Consider the following 22,050-nt stretch of genomic DNA (forward strand, 5'->3'; position numbering starts at 1 on the left):
TAACAGTAACTTGATACCAGTCACATTAAAAAAATTGGAATATACTAAGTAAGTTCTAGGTAACAGATTCCCCACCATATATAGTTCACTCATAGCTCGGTGAATTTTGGCTGAAAACGCACATTTTAGCAAAACTAACAGTTACAAATGCCCTCATGCATTTGCTTGCATTGCAACAAAATGGTGCCTCTTCCAGACACTAAAAAACTAAATACTTCTTCTTAGATGTCATACTTAAACACAGATATAATTCCCATAATACTGTAATTAAGTACAGGTAGTTAAAATGTATATATCTTTTCATTTGTTGTAGTTTGGACTATACTTCATTTCTGGTTGGGCACGTTTTCTGGTTCTCATGTATGCAGCCTAAATATGCAGTACTGCATGGAAATTTTTTATGGTTTAAAAATTACTTTCCATTGGAATATTTTAAAGCATTAAAAAAGAAACAACCTGAATTCCAGGCTGCATCTTTGTGCCCCTCGTCCCCATCTCCCCCACTGCCACTCTCAACTGCTTTGTTCTGTTCCAGGATTGTCATCTTGGGGATTCTCCCAGTGTAAGGGGAATTCGTGGATGATGTAGGGGTGGCTTAGTGGTTTATGTTTTAACCTTGATGAGCAAATGAAGAGTATGTAGGGTATAGTTGAAACACTGCTGTACTCCAGTGATGCTAGGTCAGCTGCAGAAGTCACCAAGCCAACTTTCTCCTCCAACCAGTGTGCTTTGTGCCATACTAGGACAGCTGAAGATCTGACTTGCTACTTAATCATTTTGATTTAACACATGAAATCATTGTGTAGTTATATGTTTAAAAATGCATATGGCTGTATCTGAAGAAATAACTAGACAAAACCTCTATAAAGTCCAGCATCAGTGATGTGGAAAGTGTGACATTGTTTCTAACCCCCTGACACTTCAATTAATTGCAGAATTATTTAAAACCATTGCATGCTTCCCATAGTACAGTAGGGAGGTAAAACTCAGAGGCAGTTGCAGGTAGATTGCTGATGGATGAAGTGCCCAAATGGAATGTTCCTCTGCAATTTTACCCACTTTTTTCTACCTTGTTTAAGGTCTTCAAGGAAATGGGAAGGAAAGAATAAGACCTGGCAAGAAGGTGCTCTACGTGTTTATCTATGAAACCAATGAAGGTGCAGTTGTAGAATAGTGCAGTTATGAAGGTCCAATTGTACCCTTCCTTCCAACTTTAGTCTAGCCAGCAGAGGTATAAAGAGCACAGTGAAGATGGGCAGTACAGACTTCAGCAATAGTCTTGTGGCCACACTAAATTCTGTACCATCAGGTCTTCATTATTCTTCTTACCCATGCTATCTAGGTTAAAGGTGGTGTTCATATGCACTAAATTCACACCTTCTTTTGTTGTGTAGACATATCTCAGGCCCATATGCTCCCTTCTCTTCCCTACCCCACACATTATAAGAACTTGTGATGACCTGTAGTAAAAATCTCAGAAAGCTAATGCTTCTCCTTGTGGCATGGGCCATTGACCACAGACTTATTGCCCGTATATAGATAAGGGGTTGGGAGGAATTATCCAGGTTCCTGTTGTGCTGCTAGTCTGGGATATTTGGTGTCTAGATACTAGGCCTGTGCAAATAGGGAACTATTTGGTTCTGATTTGGATTCAGAGCTGTTTTGGAGCCAATTCAGAGATTTAGCCATAGAGTATAATGGGGAATCAATGAAATATCTATAACTTTGCTGTCTTTTGGATGATAGCCTCTGCTGAGAGCATGACGTGCCAGGTTTCAAGGTGATAGGTTCAGGGGTTTCTGGGAAACTGCACCTCAAAGTCCTGAAATCAAAACTCATGTCACGTGTGTGTGTTTAAGCCACTGTGGGGTGAAAACTGCAAAACTTACAAAGCCTGCCAAGTTTCAAGGAGATAGGTGCAAGGGATTCTGGGAAACTGCACCTTAAGCTGCACCTATCACCTTGAAACTTGTCACATGTCATGCTCTCAGCACAGGCTACCATCCCTGCCTGTTTCATCCAAATTAGCCAAAAGACAACAAAGTTATAGATATTTCATTGATTCCCCATTATACCCTATGGCTGAATCTCCGAATCTTTTCCGAATCTATTTGGAAGCTCTGAATCAATTCGGAGAGCCTAAAGTTTGCAGCGATTCAATTCGGATTCATAGATTTGGCCTCTGAATCATCTGAATCATCTCTGAATCCGAATCGTGATCTGGAGCTTTGCATAGCCATACTAGATGCCCTTTATTTCTTCAGTTTCCATTTTAACTCCAACTGGTCCAAACACTGGCCATAGAGCGTAATGGTCCAAACCCCTCAAGTTATAATTGAGTTACTGTTATGTTTGTGAAGATTGTTCTGGAATTGACTTCACTTTACAGCATGGACAAAGAGTAACAGGAGGAATGTATAGTCCATTTATTTCCCTACTTTCACATTTGGACAAAAAAGAAAATATATGAGTTGAAGTGAAAAAAAGCTCTGCAATGAACTAATGGTAGCACAGTTTTATTGCAAGAGAAATGTATGAGCTAGTCTAGTTTGTCACTACACTCCAATCCATTTAATAAAAAGCCTTTTCAATTGGATCATACTTTCTTACTATAGCATCTACATTACTTCCTTGTAAGTTGCAATGTTTCACATTTAGTCATTAAAACCTAACAGCCAAATGTGAGAAAAAGGAGCCCACAATCTTTTGATTTAAAAGTAGTCTTTGTATCATGTGTTAGAACAACATGATTCCTGTCAGTGGTACTCTTACCTGTTCAATCATTCTTTGTACCATTTATTCCAAACAAGAAAGTAACCTTTTCTCAGCAAACATTAACTGGAGAACTTGGTGTATATTGGGGAAACGAAGTTTATTGCAAAAGTAGAAAAATCCCATAACAAGTTCAGAAAATAAACACACAAGAATTTCTGAACTCACAGCTGCATGGTACAGGAACCCTCTACTGCAGGTTGTTTTGCAAATGAGAATTTTCATCAGTATAGAATCACTATTTTGTTTTATTATAGATATTGACTGGTGATAATTGATTGGCTTGAGAACATAAAACTTACAATTATTTGTGGGAATAAGGTGTCTCTTACATTGATCAGCGTTTGTCATGCTGGCAGCAGTGCAATAAAGAAAAGTTATGGTCTGCTTACATCTACTTCATTTTTTGCCCCTAAATGATATATTCCTTGCAATTTGCTTTTTATGGTTTCAGCTATGATTATTGCAATTGGCTGAACATTTTGAAAGGTATTTTTCCTTTGTATTTTCCTGTACGTGGAGAATTCAGGAGATTTGGCCAGGGTTTTTTCTAACTATCTTACATTTAACAGTGTATTGTGTTTTGTCCTAGCTGCGTTGTAGATGAGATGGACTTCTCAGCAATGGAACTGGATGAAGCACTCAGGAAGTTTCAGGCTCATATTCGTGTTCAAGGAGAAGCTCAGAAAGTAGAACGACTCATTGAAGCTTTTAGGTATGGTATTGAAATAAGTCATTTAATGAATACATGATGCCACTCAGCTGTGAAATGTCAGTGATAGGGCGGCTGAATAGAAATAGACTATTCCTTTCTTATTTTCACAGCCTTTATGAAGACTGGAGTTCTTATGCAGTTTTGTGATGAGACATTTCAATACTTTATATGTTAACATTAAAAAGAAGTTTTATTTATTGCTGTTGTTTATACAATTTTTATTTTGATTATTTTATTATTCATTTGCTTCCAAATTGAAAGTTCCCTCCAGTGTCAGTTTGATTGGTAAGATTTTGTAAGTACTTTTAAAATGTTTGTCACCAAAAATTCATTGTTGGAATTAAGGTGTTTGGTTTGTTTCCTTGGGGCACAGGATAAGTACATCACAGTTACCTCTAGGTACTCCACCGACCTCTTATTGCAGATTGGCAGAATGGAACAGAAAACATTAACTTATTAAAGCTAACACAGATGTTCTATTATCCCTGAGGAGAAATAATGTAAATCATCTTGTGACAGCAATCTAAAAATGAGGGCCACTTCTTTAAATGGTATAAAGTGATGTAACCTCATTGAAGCCAATGGAATATTGAAGGGGGTAAAGTTATAGTAGGTAGGAATCTGGTCCAACAAATGAGTTTCTTGGGTGAAAAATGGAAAAGACAAGCCTTCACATTCCAGAATATTGCCTTTAAAGCTGTGAGGGAACAAATAATTGGTTTGTTAAACTAAATATATGTAAAGTCAGCCTCTTCAATGTAATAGTTTGTTAGTCTGATTTTAGGTATATGGGTATCCTTAGCTCTGACAGACTTCCTTTCTTTTCTTCTTATAGCCAGCGATATTGTATCTGCAATCCAGGTGTTGTGAGACAGTTTCGAAATCCTGACACCATCTTCATCCTAGCTTTTGCAATCATATTGTTAAATACAGACATGTACAGCCCAAATGTGAAACCAGAACGCAAAATGAAGCTTGAAGATTTTGTCAAGAATCTAAGGGGTGAGCAAATTTGAATTGTGATTGTAAGTAGAACTACTTCAGACACCATCCAGGACAAAGACAAACTATATAGAGCCTGATGATGATTTCACTGACCATGCTTTTATGTTAGTATAAAAACAGTTGGATTTGATAATTTTATCTCTGGCATAATGTGAAAACTGAATGTAGCCTCCAATCCTTTGTCGCCTATATCCTATCCCCATTATAAAGTTCTTTTGTCTGGTCCTTTTGTTCCCATCTCCCTTCAGATACGTTCTAAATATTCTCTATGTTGTATTCACATCTTTGCAATGTGCCAGTTTCCTGGATATAATTGAAACTTGGCAGGCTGACATGCTTTGTGGATGTTTGATGACAACTTATAACTTTCATAATTTTACATACATGAATGAGAATGAAAAAAATCTTATTACCGTAAAGTCTGCCTGGTAAAAGAAGGTACAGAAGACCAGTTATGTCACTGGGTATTGCAATCAGTGTTTGTGAAAGGGGAATACAGTGTATTCTGTTAAGTTGCCCAGCCACTTCCAGCATGGTCTGCCTCTTGGGAAACAGACTCATGACAGTGGCCTCTTGTAGGTTCCAATCAAGTCTAGTCAGTTGGCTTTACGACATAGTGTAAGTGTAGTAAACATGTGAAGCATAGGCTTACAACTTAATAAATTATTTGAATCCAAGGCCAAGTTATCTCTTGAAAAATGTATAACTGCTCTGTGGGAAACTTACTCTGTAGAAAGTGTTGTGTCTTGTCCCCTAGTCAGTTTCACCCTTAGGTAGCTGCTTGCTCAGTGCAGACTGGCTCCTTTGCCACCCAGTGGCTAGGTGGTGTGCTAGCATCTACTGCAGGCAGCCAGTTTGCAAGAACTGTTGTGTATTCACTCCTCAGGACAGAAGAAATTCACTATGGATTAAAATGGAGATACATCATTCTATAGTAATCGTGTAATGTGTCCACAGCCTTTGTTTACTGCCCTGGTTTCCCTCCCAGGGCCTGATGAATCCAGTTCTTTTTCCCAGAGATGAGCAGTGTTAAATAGAAATGCATTTTAATTCCAGCCCAGCTCCTGTGCTGTCCTACAGTGGTTCTCTTCCACAGAGAGTAGAGAACCAGACTGTACCTGGAAAGGGGTGGTGAGAAGCTTCACAATCTCTCGTCGTGCTCCCCAGCATGTAGGGGGAGTGAACATACTGGGACTTCTTTCAAGTTGTGCAACATACAGCTTTCACCATAGGACACAACCAAAGTGTACCTCCCCAGTCCAACTCATGGTGCTTCACACAATATGCCATGAATTAGACTGATTCTCCCAACCCAAGAGAAGTTAGCTGTTGAATAGGGAGGCTGGGGATCAAGCTCCAATTTGGAGCTGATCCAGGGAGAGAGGTTGTGTCCTTGCAGTCTGTGTATCCTGATCCACTCCCATTTCCCATCCGATTATAGTCCATGCCTGAAAGGTAGCACTGGATGTAGCAACATGTGAGATCAGTTCAGTGCAGAATGGACTTTCAGATGCTCTCAGGGGCAACGCAACAGTAAGCACCATATTGTTTTAGTGATTTCTTTTTTGATGGCACAGAAAAGTGAGCTGCATGGCAGGAAGAGGAAAGTGGAGTAGATTAGAAGCCAGACTTGTGTCTACAACATTCAGACGCATTAGTCTTCCCACTTATATGTACAGACACAGTCGACTCATCTTGATGCCAATAAAAACACAGATACTGAGATAGTCCTGGACTTGCGGATCTTGAAAATAAAAACATCATTTGTCTATTCATTCTCTAAAACTTACTGTGGCTCTCTACACTTGACAGACATTAAGTCCTGGGTGAAACTTTAAATTGTACACATATTTAAATTAGCTTTGTAATTTAATTTGTAAAATTCACATAAGAACTAGGTTGAAAATGGCCTGATATTTATTCTTTTTACAGTAGTTAAGTATATATCTCTGTAATTATTATATCAGAACTGATGCGACTATAGGCCGTGTCTTATTGAATTCCTTCTTCTTTTTATCTTATTTTCATCATAGCTGTTGCATGAAATCAATGGGAGTCAAATTGTGCTCTTTGGAACATTTGCATGTTGTTTGTTTGCAATTAAAAGAGAAGATGATCTTTGTCATCATAAATGGGAAAAAGATTTGAATACTCAGATGTAGACAGCCTGTGGTAGAAAGCCCAAAAATCCCTGTTTGTCATGCAGATTTGACATGCTAAAGATACAGTTGATGGTAGCTAAGTATTCAGGAGCAGGTTTCCAAGATTTTATAACACTCATTGAATGCTTGCTTTCATGCTTATAATAATTATTGAGCCCTAAAGAGTAACACAGCATGATGACAAGATTATTATGTGAAATTGCATAAAGTATTTTTCTATGGTAAATTCACTATTCTTGAAATTAATATAAAAACAGGAAATAATTAATTAATTGTTTTTAGGAATTAATCTGTGCACTATTATAGATATCTAATGTCATCCTATACTGTATGAATTAATAATTATGGCAGAAGATACAGCAAATTAATTTGATGGGAGAGAAAGAACAGTGTTTAGTGTTGGTTTATTTTGGGTAAGATGTATGGATATAACTTAGATAAAGATATGTTAAGATTGTCAGAGAAAAAAATATAGCCAGGGACATGGGATTCACAATTTTGAGATAACTAGTTCAGTATCCACTTGAGGTCATTAGTGACCAAAAGTCGGTAGCATTTCAAACTGTTATCTGGAGTAGGTGAAATGAGTTACGTGTTAGATTCATGAGACTGCACATTGAAACAAAGTTTTGCTGCACAGATCAGTTTGCAGAATGTGGGCATTCACCTTCTGGTGGATTAAATGTCCATGTCACAAAAATTACCATAATTGCCATTGGTGGCACCTTGGTTTATATCCTTGAGAGACCAAGGTCTGAGTGAACGCAGAAACTAAACTACCAACTTGCCTGTAGATATGATTCCTGCAGGTCAGGGCTGAGAAATATAGGTGCAACAGGTTGGAAAAAGAGCACCGGTTCTGTCTGATATTGTATTGGGAAATTTAGTATCTAATAAGGCTCTGTGTAGACGAGGACGTGTGTGCATGACACTTTAAAGCAGGCTCAGTGCTTTTGCAGCACTTTAATGGTGTCATTGTTTGCACACCATGGCGGTGTATTGCACATTAATTCCAGCCGCAGTAGGAAATTCCGTGGCGTAATGCACCTTAAATGACTTGGGGCACAACAAACTAAAGCTCCTCAGAGCCACTCCTCAGAGGAGTTTTAGTTTCCTGCTCCTACAGTTGCGGAATGAAGCACTGGGCTCTGTGCAGTTCAGGGGCTCTGCAAGAAGCCCTGCAGGCTGCCTGGCAGCTGCCTGGGAAGGCAGGCTCTGCCCAAGAAAAGCAGCGAGCCTGATCCCCCCCTTGGAGCCTGCTTGCCTGCCTGAGCAGCACACATTGGGGCCTGGTGCTTCGTTCTACAGTGGCGGTGCCCCCCCGGGACCGCCCGAACCAGGTGCCTGTGGGTGGGTGCTGCTTGGGTGAAGGCTGCTGCTGCTGTGGAGGGGAGCACCAACCCCCCCTCTCCTGCCCCGCAGCCCAGGGACTGCTTCGCTCACCAGCAGCTCGCCCTCCCCTCCCCGCTGCCGGAGAGGTAGGTAAATCAGTGGGGTGTGTTCATGACACGGGGGTTTAATCGGCCTGAAATTGAAGCTGTGTTTTTAAAAACCCACCACTTGAATTTAGGGCCCCCATTTCGTCTGCACCTGCCCTGTGAGTTTTGCCAGTATTCAATGCATTAAATTCACTTCAGTTTTGAAATTTTGGTAGTTTGATTTTGCTCTTATTTGCCTTGAACATTTGTATGGGAAATTACCCTTGTTATGGGTCAATTCATGTATGATGATTAAAAACAAAAATGAAAAAGCAAAACCATAGCTCATACTTTGAATATTTTATCAGTGGACAGCGCTTATTGTGTGAGAAATAACACCTTTTTAATATAACATAATGCTTTCTTCTTTTGTAAGAGTAGAAAAATGATGAAATCAGAAAAGGGCTTATCTTTATTTCTTGTTAGCAAGATAAATCAGTCATGTAATATTACAACTCAGATTAACAGGTATGTCAGTGATCCATATAAACTAGACAACTTCTGCTTCACTACTAATATTGTAAGCAAAGTATCTGTGCCCTTATGCTTCACCTTGCTGAGAGATCCACATTATTGAGCTGTAATTGGGAGAGGTCTCAGTGTTTGCTAGGCAGGTCACTGTAAGCCAGAGTGGTAATGAGAGTTGTTGGTTTCTACAGGCGTAGATGATGGTGAAGATATCCCACGAGAGATGCTGATTGGGATTTATGAACGAATTCGCAAACGGGAACTGAAGACAAATGAGGATCATGTATCCCAGGTCCAAAAGGTTGAGAAACTCATAGTAGGAAAGAAACCGGTGAGTTAATTTTGCCCTGAAATTTGTGCTTATTATGCTAAATGACTGAATATTGTTGCTCAAGTTATGCTACCAAAGATGACTACTTACATCTGTAATTTGGGCTAGACAGGGATAAAAAAGGAAGGTACATCAAAGTAATACATTCCTGACAAGGATGGCCATGTTTATATGATTTTCACTAGGCGTATGAATATGACTTTGCACTCTAGCACAAATGGTAGCTTATAACCATTGGTGGTAGGATTATGAATGCTAAAATTATCTTTTAAATAAAAGTGGTAAAAATTTGGAAACACATTTTCCCTGTCACTGTCTCAGTCCTAAATTTAGGCTCTAAAACTGCTTACAGCTTTAATTATTAAATTTAAAAATTATTAGAGTATGCTTCTGTAAAGTGTGATGTCTTAAAAGCTTAGAAAATGCCATCAGTGAAGACTCTTAAGTTACCACAGTAATGAGGTTTGTACTAGTGTCAGTATTTCCTCCTCCTTACAGCTGGGTTTATGAGCCAATGTAGATTGGAGCAGGAAGTGATATTACTGTGAAAATTGCTGTCTAGAAACAAATTTGGGAATCAGCTCTTTACATTCTAATGATTACTACTAAGTATTATTTAATACACTTGAGATGATGCCATTTAATTTAAAGTAGGGGCAGGTAATTATTTCAGCTGGAGGGCTGCTTAACAAGTTTTGGTGAGCTGTTGAGGGCCACAAGGGTAGCCCTGCCCCCTGGTCACCTTGAACCTGGAAATCCCGCCCCCTAACCACTTACCTTTACTGCCGGAAGTACTCCTTTTGGGAAGGGGGTTTGCCATCTTGGAACCAGAAAAAAGCAAATTTTATGCTAAAAATCAAACATTGAAAATAACATTTTAATTCTAGTTTTAAAAGTATTTTTGTCTTGATTTGTGTGTGTTTGCATGGTGTATATAGAGATGATTGCATAATAGCTCCAAATGAAGTCTTACTCTTGTATATTTTGGGGAGGTGTGGGGGGTATGGCTGGGTGACTATGGGGTTTGTGCGGGTCTGTGGGGGGGGTGTTTGTGGATGTGTGTGTATTTGGGGTGTGGGGGTATGGGTGGGTGGGTATAAGGGGTTTCTGGGGGCATGTGTTTGTGGGGATGTGTGGGTGGGTGTGGGTATAGGGTTTGTGGGGGGCTGTGGAGTGTATGGAGAGGGAGGGTGGCTGGGAAGGTGTGTGGGCAGGTGTGTGTGGTGGGGTCTGAGTGCATGTGTGTGGTGGGCATAGCAGTGAGCAGACCTCCCTGCAGAGGCATGCAGGTGTGCGCGTGGGGGAGGGTGCAGCGGTTAGGCGTGGTGTTTGTGGGATGTGTGATTGTGTGTGGGAGGGTGCGATTGTTGGATTTATGGGGGAGGGTTTGTGGGTATGGTGAGGTGTTCATGGGAGCCCCCTGTGCTCACCCCCCTGAGCTGGTCAGCCCCGCCCCACAACAGCCCGGAATCTGCATGCCCTGCAGTGCCTCCCTGCCACCACCAACAGTACACAGCCCCAGCCTCACACTTCATTCGTTCTAGACTCACCCCTGCTAGAGGAGATGAGCCAGAACCCATGCGCACAGCCCAACTTGCCCCATGCCTACTCTGCACTGCGCACCTGTGGCACATTCTGCCGGCCCCTGGGGATGCAGCAGGACTAGGGCGGGGATGCAGCAGGGCTGGGGCAGCTCTGCAGCTGGACTGCCTTTCTAGGCAGCCCAGTCAGCGGTGGCTCCTTCCAGGTGCTGCTGCCGCTGGCCCCAGCCCCATGGTACCAATGGGGACCCGCACTGCACAGCCCCAACTTGGCCCACCCTGCGCCTGCTCTGGACTCACCTGCCCAGGCTCAGCAGGAGCAGTAGACTGCTGGACAACAACTGTTGCTCAGCGCAGGGGAAAAGCAGGCCCTCCCCCTCACAATTGCCAGGCCCTTCCTGCTGCAGGCACCTGGAGCCTGCACTGGGCTGCCTTGCATCTCTGCTGCCCTTACCACCACCTTCGGCCTGCCCAGTGGGGCAGCATTGGCAGCGCAGAGCACCCACAGGACAGCACACCATGGGCTCTGGGCAACTGCAGCAGGAAGGGCCCTGCAACAGCAAGAGGGAGGGGCCACTTTTCTCCTATGCTGAGTAACAGTTTCTGCCCAGCTTCTGCTGCTGTTGACCCTGGGTAGGCAAGCCTGGAGTAGGCTTGGGGCAGGCTGGGGCGGGGATATGCGGACAGGTCGTCACCAGTACCACAGGGCTGGGGCCATCGGTGGTACTGGTGGCAGCCAGAAGGAGCTGCCACCACCTGGACTGCCTAGAAAGGCAGTCGAGCCATGGAGCCTCCCCAGCCCTGCTGCGTGCCTGGAAGGCAGCAGGATGCACCATGGCTGGACCGTGCCTGAGTCAGGTGGTACTGAAGGACCTGCTGCAGGCTGGACAAAGACCCTCCGTGGGCCGGATCTGGCCCACAGGCCATATTTTGCCCACTCCTGTTTTAAAGTGTACCACAGTGAGAAAATCTAATGAATTGTCACATATGGGAAGGAATCTGGACACGAGGGAGGACCTACAGAAAGAAGTGGAAAGGATGATGGGAGAAAAACTGTATCATCTCTAAGTTATGAGAAAGCTGTAGCTTCCTTCAGTAGCAAACATTATTTCAATGTGTTTCAGAAGGAAGAAAAATCTCAACCTTTCAAAATCAGGCCTTTTAGTTTACTGTGATTCTGCAGAGGCTGTATTTTTTTTCTGGCTTCTGTCTGATTCAGGCAAATAATATCCCAAACTTAGGGCCTGATCCCTCATTGTTCTTACCCCATCAAATGAATGGAGATAAGAACACTGAACAGGTTTCCTGGAGGCACAGGCCTTAATTAGGGGTTGGGGGTTATTTTGTAAAAGAAAGTATCGGAAATAGCCAATTCTCTTTATTCCTAGAGATGTTTGTTTTTACTTTATAGGGGTTTGGTCATAGTGGACACCTATACATGTGCTCCTGGGTGCGGGGAATGCGTTTTAATTAAAGTGGCTCTCAGGAATCACTCTAAAACACACAGAGTGTCTTGTGTATTCAGTGTCTCACAGTTCAAAATGGCAGCTGGGGTGCTTTAACTAAAGCTTACTTCATGAGCTTTAGTTAAAGTGCCCCTGCTGCCATTTTGAAATGCAGGGATGCTGATACATGAGATGCTTCAGCAGACTCAATTCATCAGAACGCATCGGACCAAGTGTAAAAGTGTCCAAGAAGACCATGTAGTATTTACTTGCTATGATATAGCACTGTTTCTCTGAAGTTTAACAAACTTGTATGTGTCTTTCTACTGTAGATTGGATCTCTGCATCACGGACTTGGTTGTGTAGGTATTTCTTTTCATATTGATTCATGATTTATAATCCACGTTAATCAGAAATAACAGTAGTTTAATATGCAGGATTATTGCTAAACGGCAGTAACATTTTCTTTCGAACTTTAGCTATTTTTCAAAATGTGGTCACCTTGAAGTAGTTTATTTCAAGAAAACATTTGCTGTCCTTAACAAAGCAGAAACACAAACTCCAGTTCAGGTTCTTGGGTTAAAGCTCTACTAAAAATGTATAATTTGTTGCCTGGAAAATTTTAGATTAATTGTTTTATTAATTCCCTTCTTATTTATGCATTTTTGATCTAGCCATCACTTCAGCATCTATTTGCAAACATGAAAATTGAATCAGTTTGTTTTCAAAAGGCATGGATTTGCCACATGGCCCTCAGTTTTCAGTCATTTTTTAGTACACTTCAGTATTAATTGTTTCGTAGGATGATATCACGAATTAATTCACGGCTTTCTTAGGCAAGATAGATGAACGCAGCAAGAATTAAATGCGAATTAGAGTTCTATGCAAAAGCAATAATAACCCTAAAACTGATTTGTCTTTTGCCACTTTTTCCACTTTTTAAATTTTATATTAACACTGTCAGTAGGAGTTGAAAAATCCTTGAGTTTAAAGGCAGGGAAAAGCAAATACCAATGCTAATTCCCTGTCACTGGATGCTGGGTTGTACTGTGCTTATAATCTAAAATCCAATGTCATTTTACAAATTTGATTCTTAGTGATATTTTTTTTATTATGACTTTTTTTTTCTGTTGTATTATTCAAGCCTAGAATGATTCTGGGAGTGTACCTTCACATTACTATTATGCATTAAATCTTTAGCCTCCTCCTGTCCCTGCAGAAGCAGTTAAATAATGTTAAACTGTTTCAATCATCTAGCTAAAGTATCTGTTAGTCATGAGCATATGTTTACCATTTCCATCAGACTGAAAAAAATTGGGAGGTTTCTGTTTATTGTTAGGAATGAAAATTCATTGTTTTGATTAAATTACAGCTGCAGGTTAGAAATTCATCAGGCTTCTGGGTTCACCCTGGCAGTAGCAGGTCCAAAACTGCCAGTCCGTAGGAGAAATAGGTCTTCCCGAAGATGGAGAAGAATGCACAAGCACTGCTCACACTCGCTTCTCTGGAAGCCCATATTAAACTGATTACCTAACAAAAGTGGGCAGAGTTGGGCTAAAGGAAAAACCTTTTTTCAGTGTCCTCCATCAGCTAGACTCTTCTACAGCATTAGCCAAAGGTTAAAACTGCTCCCCTAGCAAAAACCCCAGGAAAATAATTGATTGGTGTACAGGGATTGTCTTGGAGAAATTCTGACTTCTGTCAGGTCAGAATGGCACGCTATGAGGCGACACATAGGAGGGGATCGGTGTCTATGTCCATGTTGTGTCCATGTTTCAATCTCTGAATTAAAATATAGGATACCCTATGAAAAAAAATTGAGAAGCACTGGCTTAGATGTAAAGTGAGTACCTACTAGTGATCTCTGATCATCTTCATCCTTTGCATAATAAATCTATCTCCAAACAGAATTGGATATTGTAACCAGCTCTTACGGAAGACTAGGAGATTTAAAATAAGAAGTATAAATGTAGTAGTAAATGCATATTCTCTACTGTACTTTTAAAAAGTTTAAAGTGTCCCTTTCTAGGATGATTGCCAGGATAATTTCATTTGCATTTAAAAGACACACAGCTTCAGTATGTTGAGAAATAACTGTTTTCTGTAGATGAGTTAGGCAGAGATATTTCAAGTAAGGAAAAGGAAAGTAATTCTCAGATATCTTGTCTGCATGAAAAAGAACTTAGACTGAGAATGCATTTATTTCTTTTCTGATATCAGATTTTCATTGATTTCATGAATGCACAAATTGAATTTTCAACTCTGATGACAAAAAGAGAAACCAAAACCCTGGGGCATTCACCATCTTGCAAAAGCTGAACTAATTTTGCAGTCCTTGTTTAGTATCAGACCTACTACAAAAGTGTGCAGTCAAGCAAACATGTTTTGCTTTTTGAGCACACTTTTTAGTTTTTCCTTTACTGTTTTACCGAAGGCCTGAGCCTGACCACTGATCCATTTGCTTCACTGTGCAGGATACACAAATCCCTACAGAATATTTGACATCGTGATTTCATTATGTTTCATATCACTGAGAGACTGTAGTAAATAGATCTGTGTTGTTAGATTGTTCATCCTTTGATGTGAAAAACAGTCTACCATTGGTCTCAAGGTCTTAAGGATATTAGAAGTATTAGAATGAAGACTAGGCAAAAAAGACACTCTTTATTAACAGAGATAAGCAATGGACTTTTCTATCTATTATAGGTTCTCTCTCTACCCCACCGGAGACTTGTTTGCTACTGTAGGCTCTTTGAAGTTCCAGACCCAAATAAACCTCAGAAGCTTGGATTGCACCAGCGAGAAATATTTTTGTTTAATGACCTTCTTGTGGTATGTATTTACAGATTAATTCTATTTTTGTTTCAAAAAGCTTTTACTAATATAGAGATTCTGATAAGTAGAGCCATTTCTGTTTAACCTTTCTTTTTTAGTATGAATAAAACTGTTTTCATTACTCAGTTTCTACTGCCATTCATGTGTTTATCTTTGCGTGGAGGGAGAGAGTGACCTTTGCCCTCGTATTCTTATCAGCACATTTTGGCATCATAGCTGAAGTATTGTAGTAGAGAGCTTTTTTAACACTGTTAACCAAACTGTTTGTGACATGCTGTTGCTGTTTTCCTCTCACTGTAAGGTCAGCTACCTGAAAGGAAAATCTCTGTGCAGATTTTGCTGAAGGCTTGGGGACAAGCTTTCAAAAGTATTGAGGTGAATAAAGATGTAGAGTAATCACTAGGCCTGTGCAAAGCGGCTAGGATTCACTTTGGATTCGGATTCAGCCAGTTTGGGGGACAATGGTTCCATTCGGTGATTTGAATCACTGTCCTGAATCAATTTGGCTGATTCTGATTTGGAGATTTGGCTGCTGCCAAATCTCTGAATAATGCAGGCCCATCCCCCACCCACCCCAGCTCCTGGCTCTTTAAGGGGGAAAAAAAAAGAAAAAACCCCAGGATCACCGGTTCCTGCCTGGCGGGGAGTGATCTCTGCTGCTCCATGCCATGTCCCCAAGCCCCAAGCCACTGCAGGAGCTGGTGAGACCCAGGTTTTTTTCTTTTTTGTTTTTTTCTCAAAGGGCTGGAGCTAGGGTGGGCAGAGCAGCCATAGTGGGGCTGGAGGAGTGGGAGGGGAGTAAGGGGGCTTGTGACAAACCCCCCATGCAGCATGGGGCAGCAGGGATCCTCCCCCCAACCTGGCAGCACCCGGTGAGTCGGGGTGGGTGTGGTTAAAGCACTGGGAGCTGGGCTGGGCGGGGCAGCCATGGAGGGGAGGGGTCGGGGTGCTGGGGGAGCAGACAGGGGATGCGGCCTGGCAGGGGCCCCCCCATGGTCCCCTCCCCCTCCCCTACCCCTTACTTACCAGCTCCAAGTCCAGCTCCAGCTCCCTGCTCGAAACATCAAACCGCTCCGAATCTTTTCCGAAGATTCAGAGAGCTTCGAATCGATTCAGACCTTTTAATTGGTCCCGTGATTCGATTTGGATTTGGAATTTGGTCACTGAATCGGGCCGAATCTCCTCCAAATCAAATCAGCACCCGAAGCTTCACACAGCCCTAGTAATCATGTACTGGGGATTTTCAGAAGTGCCTAGACACCTGACTTCCTGAAATCAATTGACATTAGTTGTCTAGAAAAGCTTGAAGATGCCACAAGTGCAGGTATTGATGTACCTTTAAAAATCTGGTTCTTAGTTCTTCCAGGTGTCTAACCCTAACGGAAAAGAAGTTTGGACCTTCCATTACCATTGGTTGCCCGGAAACTGAGATACTGAAAAGCTCAGGAATAGGCCCTATTTGCCAAAGGGACAGTGTTACAAACCTGGATTTGTGATTTGCAATAGAAGTCCCTCCTTTTACATATGAACACGCTCCTCTAGGCAGAAGTGGGAAGTTTAATTTACTTGTGAAAGCTGAAGCATATTCATGAAAATAAGCTGAATTTTAGAAGTTCTGATATGAATTGGTCCTTGTAATAACTTAAATCAGGTATAACAAATCAATGGAAAATGCATTTTAAGTTTTATTTGTACAAATGTAATTAGTAATGTAATATAATTAGTATTGCATTACATCAAAGCCACTGTTTTCCCTAATTTTTTGGTAAGGAATGTGAATGAACACTTGAGTTTATTTTTTTAACTGTTCCTAGCTGATTGAGTAGGTCAAGGAAGCTTGAACTTACCTTTATGTTGCATTTTATTCAGTTCGAAGGACAAATGCCCAGAACATCAGAACATTTGTAAAAACCAAATTCAAATGCATTTTAAAAATAAAAGTCATGGATATAATTGGAGACACTTTTTGAGACCTGATTATTTTCTATTTGCATAAACATATAACCCTGAGCCTCAAACAATTGAGGAAAAGTTCATGTCTGATTTTAATAATTATTGATAACTCATAAATGTAAATATATAATTTTATTTGAACCCTAAAGATATGTTACTACTAATTGTGACTGATTGTAAGGAAATGCTCTGCTACAGTAGCATTTTATTACAGACAGTGTTTGTAATAGTGCTTCTAAAGGAACGGCCCATCCAACGGATGATGAATTTGATTTACTTACTTGAGATACAGTAAAACAGGAAAGAGATTATTACACTTGGCTATTGATCTGTTTTCAGTAGATATTTTATTAACCCAATGTAATTATTAACTTGACTATAGATTGAACATGTTGAAATACATTTTACAGTTGGCCTCTTTTCCCAATATGATTTTAGCTTCTTTATTCTTAAAAATAAAAACCAATAAGAGTGACAGTTTGGAAGTATTTGTAGTGCTTAATAATCTGAATGTGTAAATTTTTTTAACCTGAATAATATAAAAACTAGGTGAATAGTACACGTCACACACTGCTGTGAGCAGTAATAAAAAGATACAACTTGCAGTTGGCTCACAATTGCTTGCAACCCCACTTCTGGTCTGCATCCATTTATTATACTGATTTGTGTATGCCTGCACTCCTAAGCACCACAACCCTCATTTGGGAGCTGCTGTTTTAGTCCATTGTAAAAGAAAGTAAATGAGTAGATAAAAATAAGGGAGAGGCTGTGAGGGTGACACAAAATGACAAAGTTGATAGACTGAGTAGATTAAAAAGAGAAATAGAGTACTTGGAGATTTGGGGCAAAGATGTGGGTGAGAGAGAAAATACAGAAAAGGAGGTAGAAATTACAGTGTTGGGAAAGAAAGGAAAACAGACGATTACAGGGAGGGGAGAAAGAAAGAAGAGAAAACAATCTTAAAATAACTTAAAGAAGATCTGTTATCTAAAGAAAAGTAACTGCAAACAAGCAGAGATGCAGCAAGCTTCTATTTTATACTTGTATTTTTCATATACCTTACACCCTCAAATAAGGGAAAGCAGAATGAAAAAAAGATTTTTTTTTCTAGTCTTTCCTACCACCGCATGAGTTTACCAGGGCAAAATGTTCCAAGGAACATGCAGCTCCAAAGCTCAAGGATTGCAGTTTCAAAGCTCAAGGATTAACCCTGTCACAGCCACTGCTGAATTGGCAGCAGCTTTTGGCTAATCTTTGGAGCTGCAAGTAAAGAGTGAGCAATGCTGAGAACTGGACTCTGCCTCCTCTGCAAGTCTGTGGGAGCACAGCCCATTACAGCCACTCCAGTGTCCCCATGTCTCCATCCCAGAAGAGAAATTGGTTTCCTTGTTTAAAGCGCACACCTACATTTTGAATGGCTAATTTCTGAGAAAAGGGTCATGCAAATACATGTGGCATAATGTGCAAGTTAATTGACAATATATACAATACACAACAAATGATGTGCAGCTGCTTTGTTTTACAAATTTTAGCATCCATGGGGAAAATGGTACTATATACAGTTATAGTCACCTAGATAAAAGTTTGAACCTTGTGACTAGCAGAGGGCCAAATAAATGTTTTGTTTAAGTTTCTGTTAGAAAGTGATAGAAGCACACTTAACTTGACCCACTGAAGTGCAAAGGAAGATTCAGTGAAACTAATAAGCAGATATTGTATGACAGACTGAAAGCTCTTTGACAAACTATTTTTGGTAAGCCAGAGACCAGGAGTCATTAAAGGGAATATAAATGAGAGAGTAATATTATGCATTTATATTAATATATTAATAAACACAATTCTCTATTCTGTCTTGTTTTAAAATTGATATTTTCAGGTCACCAAGATCTTTCAAAAGAAGAAGAACTCGGTCACGTACAGTTTTCGACAATCCTTTTCTCTTTATGGAATGCAAGTTCTTCTTTTTGAGAATCAGTGTAAGTATTTTTTTTTTCTCTATTTTTAGGTGACCATGTAGTTTCTGATGTGGCAATGAAGCGTTGCACATCAGTTTTCTAGATCTGAGAATGAAGGTAGTATATGCTGCAATTGGCCCTGGAGTTAAATACATCACACTGTCTGAACATAGGAGGCAGAAGGACTATTGGAAGATTTCTGGCGTAAGGCTAAGAGTCTCATCTAACTCGGTGTGATTTTTCTGAAAGTAATGGGAACAAATTTGGCATTATCCATACTGGTCACAAGGTATAGTGGGCTGAGCTATATTCATCTATCATAACATATAATGACTATGAGTGAAGTTTGTGGAAATGCAGATCACTATTCAATTTATTTACTGATTTATAATTAATCTCCGTGACTAGACCCCCTGTTACGCATTACATATATTAGGCAATTAACTGGTTAATCATGCAATAAATTTAAACCAGCCACATGTACAAAGTAATTATCACATGATAAAAATGACTATCCAGCTTTTAAAAGAGCCAGCCAACTTATAACGTTACTGCTTGAAAATGTGTAACAACTCTATACCTGGTTTATGTGTAGCTTTAATTTGCCTGTGTTGCAGGGCCCTAGGTAACTTACTGTTATTAATACAAACTCAAAATATAGTTAGATAAAGTTTTTTACTTATCTTGTGTCCAGATATTCTAGACGTAATTTAAAGGCTGTGCCAGTCCAGAGTGCCTTCAAGGTACTATCAAACTTGTCAAATTCAGTCTCCAGGAAACAGCAAAAAATAAGAGGTTCTTGCAAGTAGGGTTCTTCCATATAAATATCTTGACCTTGTTCTTGTAGATTTTAACTCCAGACATCAATAATAGCAAGACGGCAAAACATAATTCTCTATGGAGCATAGTGGGAAGGTGGTGTCTCTGACTGTAAACAGACATCACATTTCTTCCAGGAGAAAGCCTTTTGGCCTGGGATACTACAATCATAAAAATCTGTTGTCCTGCTTTAAGTACCTGTGCAATAAGCAAGAGAAAATGTGCTAATACTGTACTTTGGGATACAGCTGTGTACTTCTGTTAGTTAATTGCTGGTCGTTCAAGTTGAGTCATTCCAGGGACAAGGATTCAGGCTGCCTCTTGCTGGCCACCTACTGGCAGGAGACCAGTAATGCAGCATGGAAGGGCTACATGTAAATGGCTGTCCCCTGCCTACTTTGATCTGGGTGAAAACCCCAGATAATTAGGGCTCCTTCGGTGAGACATCAGTTTACAGTCTCTGACAATAGGTGCCCACATCACATGTGACTCTCTATAGGGCCTAGTCAAAACATTAACCTGTATAACAACCCCAGTACAGTTCACAGTATTGCATGTGATAGTTTGTTTTTCTCTGAAGTAGACAGCACTTCACAGTTCCCAGTGAACTCTAAAAATAAGGGAATATGTTGTAATGGCTCATTTCAAGAAAAGAGTTGCCATATTTAACATGAATCGAAACATCCGAGTGATTCTTTGCATAGCCCCATGTAGAATGAATAGCTACAATCTAGCCACAAGGTTACAAATGCATGAATTATTGTGGTATAGTTCATATTGAAGAGGTATACCTACAGTCTGCTGTTCCTCATAAATTAAAACAGGAATAGAAAGAGGTAGTTAGCCATATTAGTCTGCAAGCAGAAGGCAAGGTGATATGACACCTTAGAGACTACCTCCATCAGAAAGCATAAGCTTTAGCAGGTGAGAACCTGCTTTATCAGCTGCTATGAAAAAGTAGGTTATCCCCCTACAAAAACGTATGCCTTTTTGATTGAGTTAGTCTCTAAGGTGCCACTCTCCCTGCCTTTTAAATGAAAACATGTCTACTATCATGTAGATATCTAGAAGCAGTGATGGATCTGATGTGGCAAAGATCCAACATGCACCTTTCCCAGGACACACTGACTTGATCCCATTTGTATAAAAGGAAATGCATGAAACTATTGATTCAGCTGAAAAGAGATGTCTCCGAGTGCTTCCTGAGTACTGATGAAACTGTGGGCCAACCTATATCCCTTGTTTCTTGAAGATGGCCAAACATATTGAAAAGGAGGGGCGGCAGAGTGTACCCTAGAGGGTTCCTTATGTGAGATATGTTAGGGAGTCGAGGAGCAAAATCACTGAAGCTTGTTTTCCAAAGAAATTACAGTTTCTCCAGATGGCCTGTGTGTGTGCTGTTATTTGGGAACAAATTGTAAACCACACAGGTAGCTGGGGAAAGAGAGTCTCTTCCCAGTATTACATATGAAATACATATTCTCCAAGCCTTCCCTCACCCGTGGTGCTGTTCCTCCAAGTACTTCAGGACCAATATCTTGGCTAGAGAAAGCAAGAAGCAAATGTTGCCATTTCATCCAGAAAATGTCATAGCTGTCAGAATCAATTTGAGGATGGAATTTGTGAATATTCAGAGAGCAGTGTCAAAGGTCCCTGGCAAACATTACACTTAAGACACAATTTACTTGTTAATTGTGCCATAAATAGTAACCTAGCCTCACATTTTGGCAGTTAATGGAACAACAACATGGGAACATAGCAATAAAATATTCTGCAAAATATGTATATTTTTGTGGCTGGTTTCCACTGCACCTAAAATTGGAAGTGTGGCAGTGTAGCCCTGTCACACAGCCTAATGCCAGCTACATGACAAAGCTTGGTTAACTATTGCCCATGTTGGCAGGCTGATAGGTGGGGTGTTGAGCCGGGGCTGCACTGGGCAGCTGGCAGCAGCAGCGCTGGAAGCAGAGCGGCAGCAAAAATTGGGGTGGATCTTCCCAGTGCCCCTGGCACCCACTCCAAGCCCAGCCCCCACCAAGAAGAGTCCTGCGCAGCCCCAGCTGCAACCTGCCCTGCCCCACCCCACACAGATCTGGGGGGCACATGCTTCCCCGTGCCTCCCAGGGTGCAAACAGCAGCAGGAGCTGCCTCCCTCTCCCCACAAGCTGCAGCTCCACCCTCCCTACCCTGCCTGGTCAGCACCTGTTCCTACCCCCTCCCTCACTGCACAGGGCATTGATCTGTCCCCACCATGCCCCTTCCCTCCCTTCTCCCCTTCTACCACACTGGACTTACCAGCTGGAGGCAGCTGTATTGGAAATCGGATCGGTATTGGCCGATATCGAAAACTACACATCCCTGCAAGCCGATATTGGCAACCAGGGTGGACAGCTGGAGACCCTCTGGGTTAAAATCCGTGGGGAACACGGCACAGGGGACACAATGGTGGGAGTCTATTACAGACCTCCCACTCAAAGTCCTGAGCTTGACCAGGAGTTTGCCCAGGAACTGGCTGAGGTAGCTTGCTCCAGGACCATGGTTGTCATGGGTGACTTCAATTACCCGGACATC

General features: G+C 41.1%; 1 protein-coding gene across 4 annotated transcripts in view; it reads left to right on the top strand.

Annotated features, from left to right (window-relative positions):
- IQSEC1 (IQ motif and Sec7 domain 1) overlaps positions 1-22,050 on the top strand; it is an 82,280-nt gene that overhangs the window by 41,653 nt on the left and 18,577 nt on the right. For all 4 annotated transcript variants that reach the window (XM_025204532.1, XM_006023885.3, XM_025204534.1 and 1 more), the window contains exons 4-9: positions 3,365-3,487; positions 4,323-4,489; positions 8,792-8,931; positions 12,250-12,279; positions 14,624-14,749; positions 18,582-18,681. In XM_025204532.1, coding sequence (XP_025060317.1) covers positions 3,365-3,487; positions 4,323-4,489; positions 8,792-8,931; positions 12,250-12,279; positions 14,624-14,749; positions 18,582-18,681 — 686 coding nt within the window. The remainder of the gene's footprint in view (positions 1-3,364; positions 3,488-4,322; positions 4,490-8,791; positions 8,932-12,249; positions 12,280-14,623; positions 14,750-18,581; positions 18,682-22,050) is intronic.

Source organism: Alligator sinensis, unplaced genomic scaffold (assembly GCF_000455745.1).
Source record: "Alligator sinensis unplaced genomic scaffold, ASM45574v1 scaffold81_3, whole genome shotgun sequence".
NCBI lineage: Eukaryota > Metazoa > Chordata > Crocodylia > Alligatoridae > Alligator > Alligator sinensis.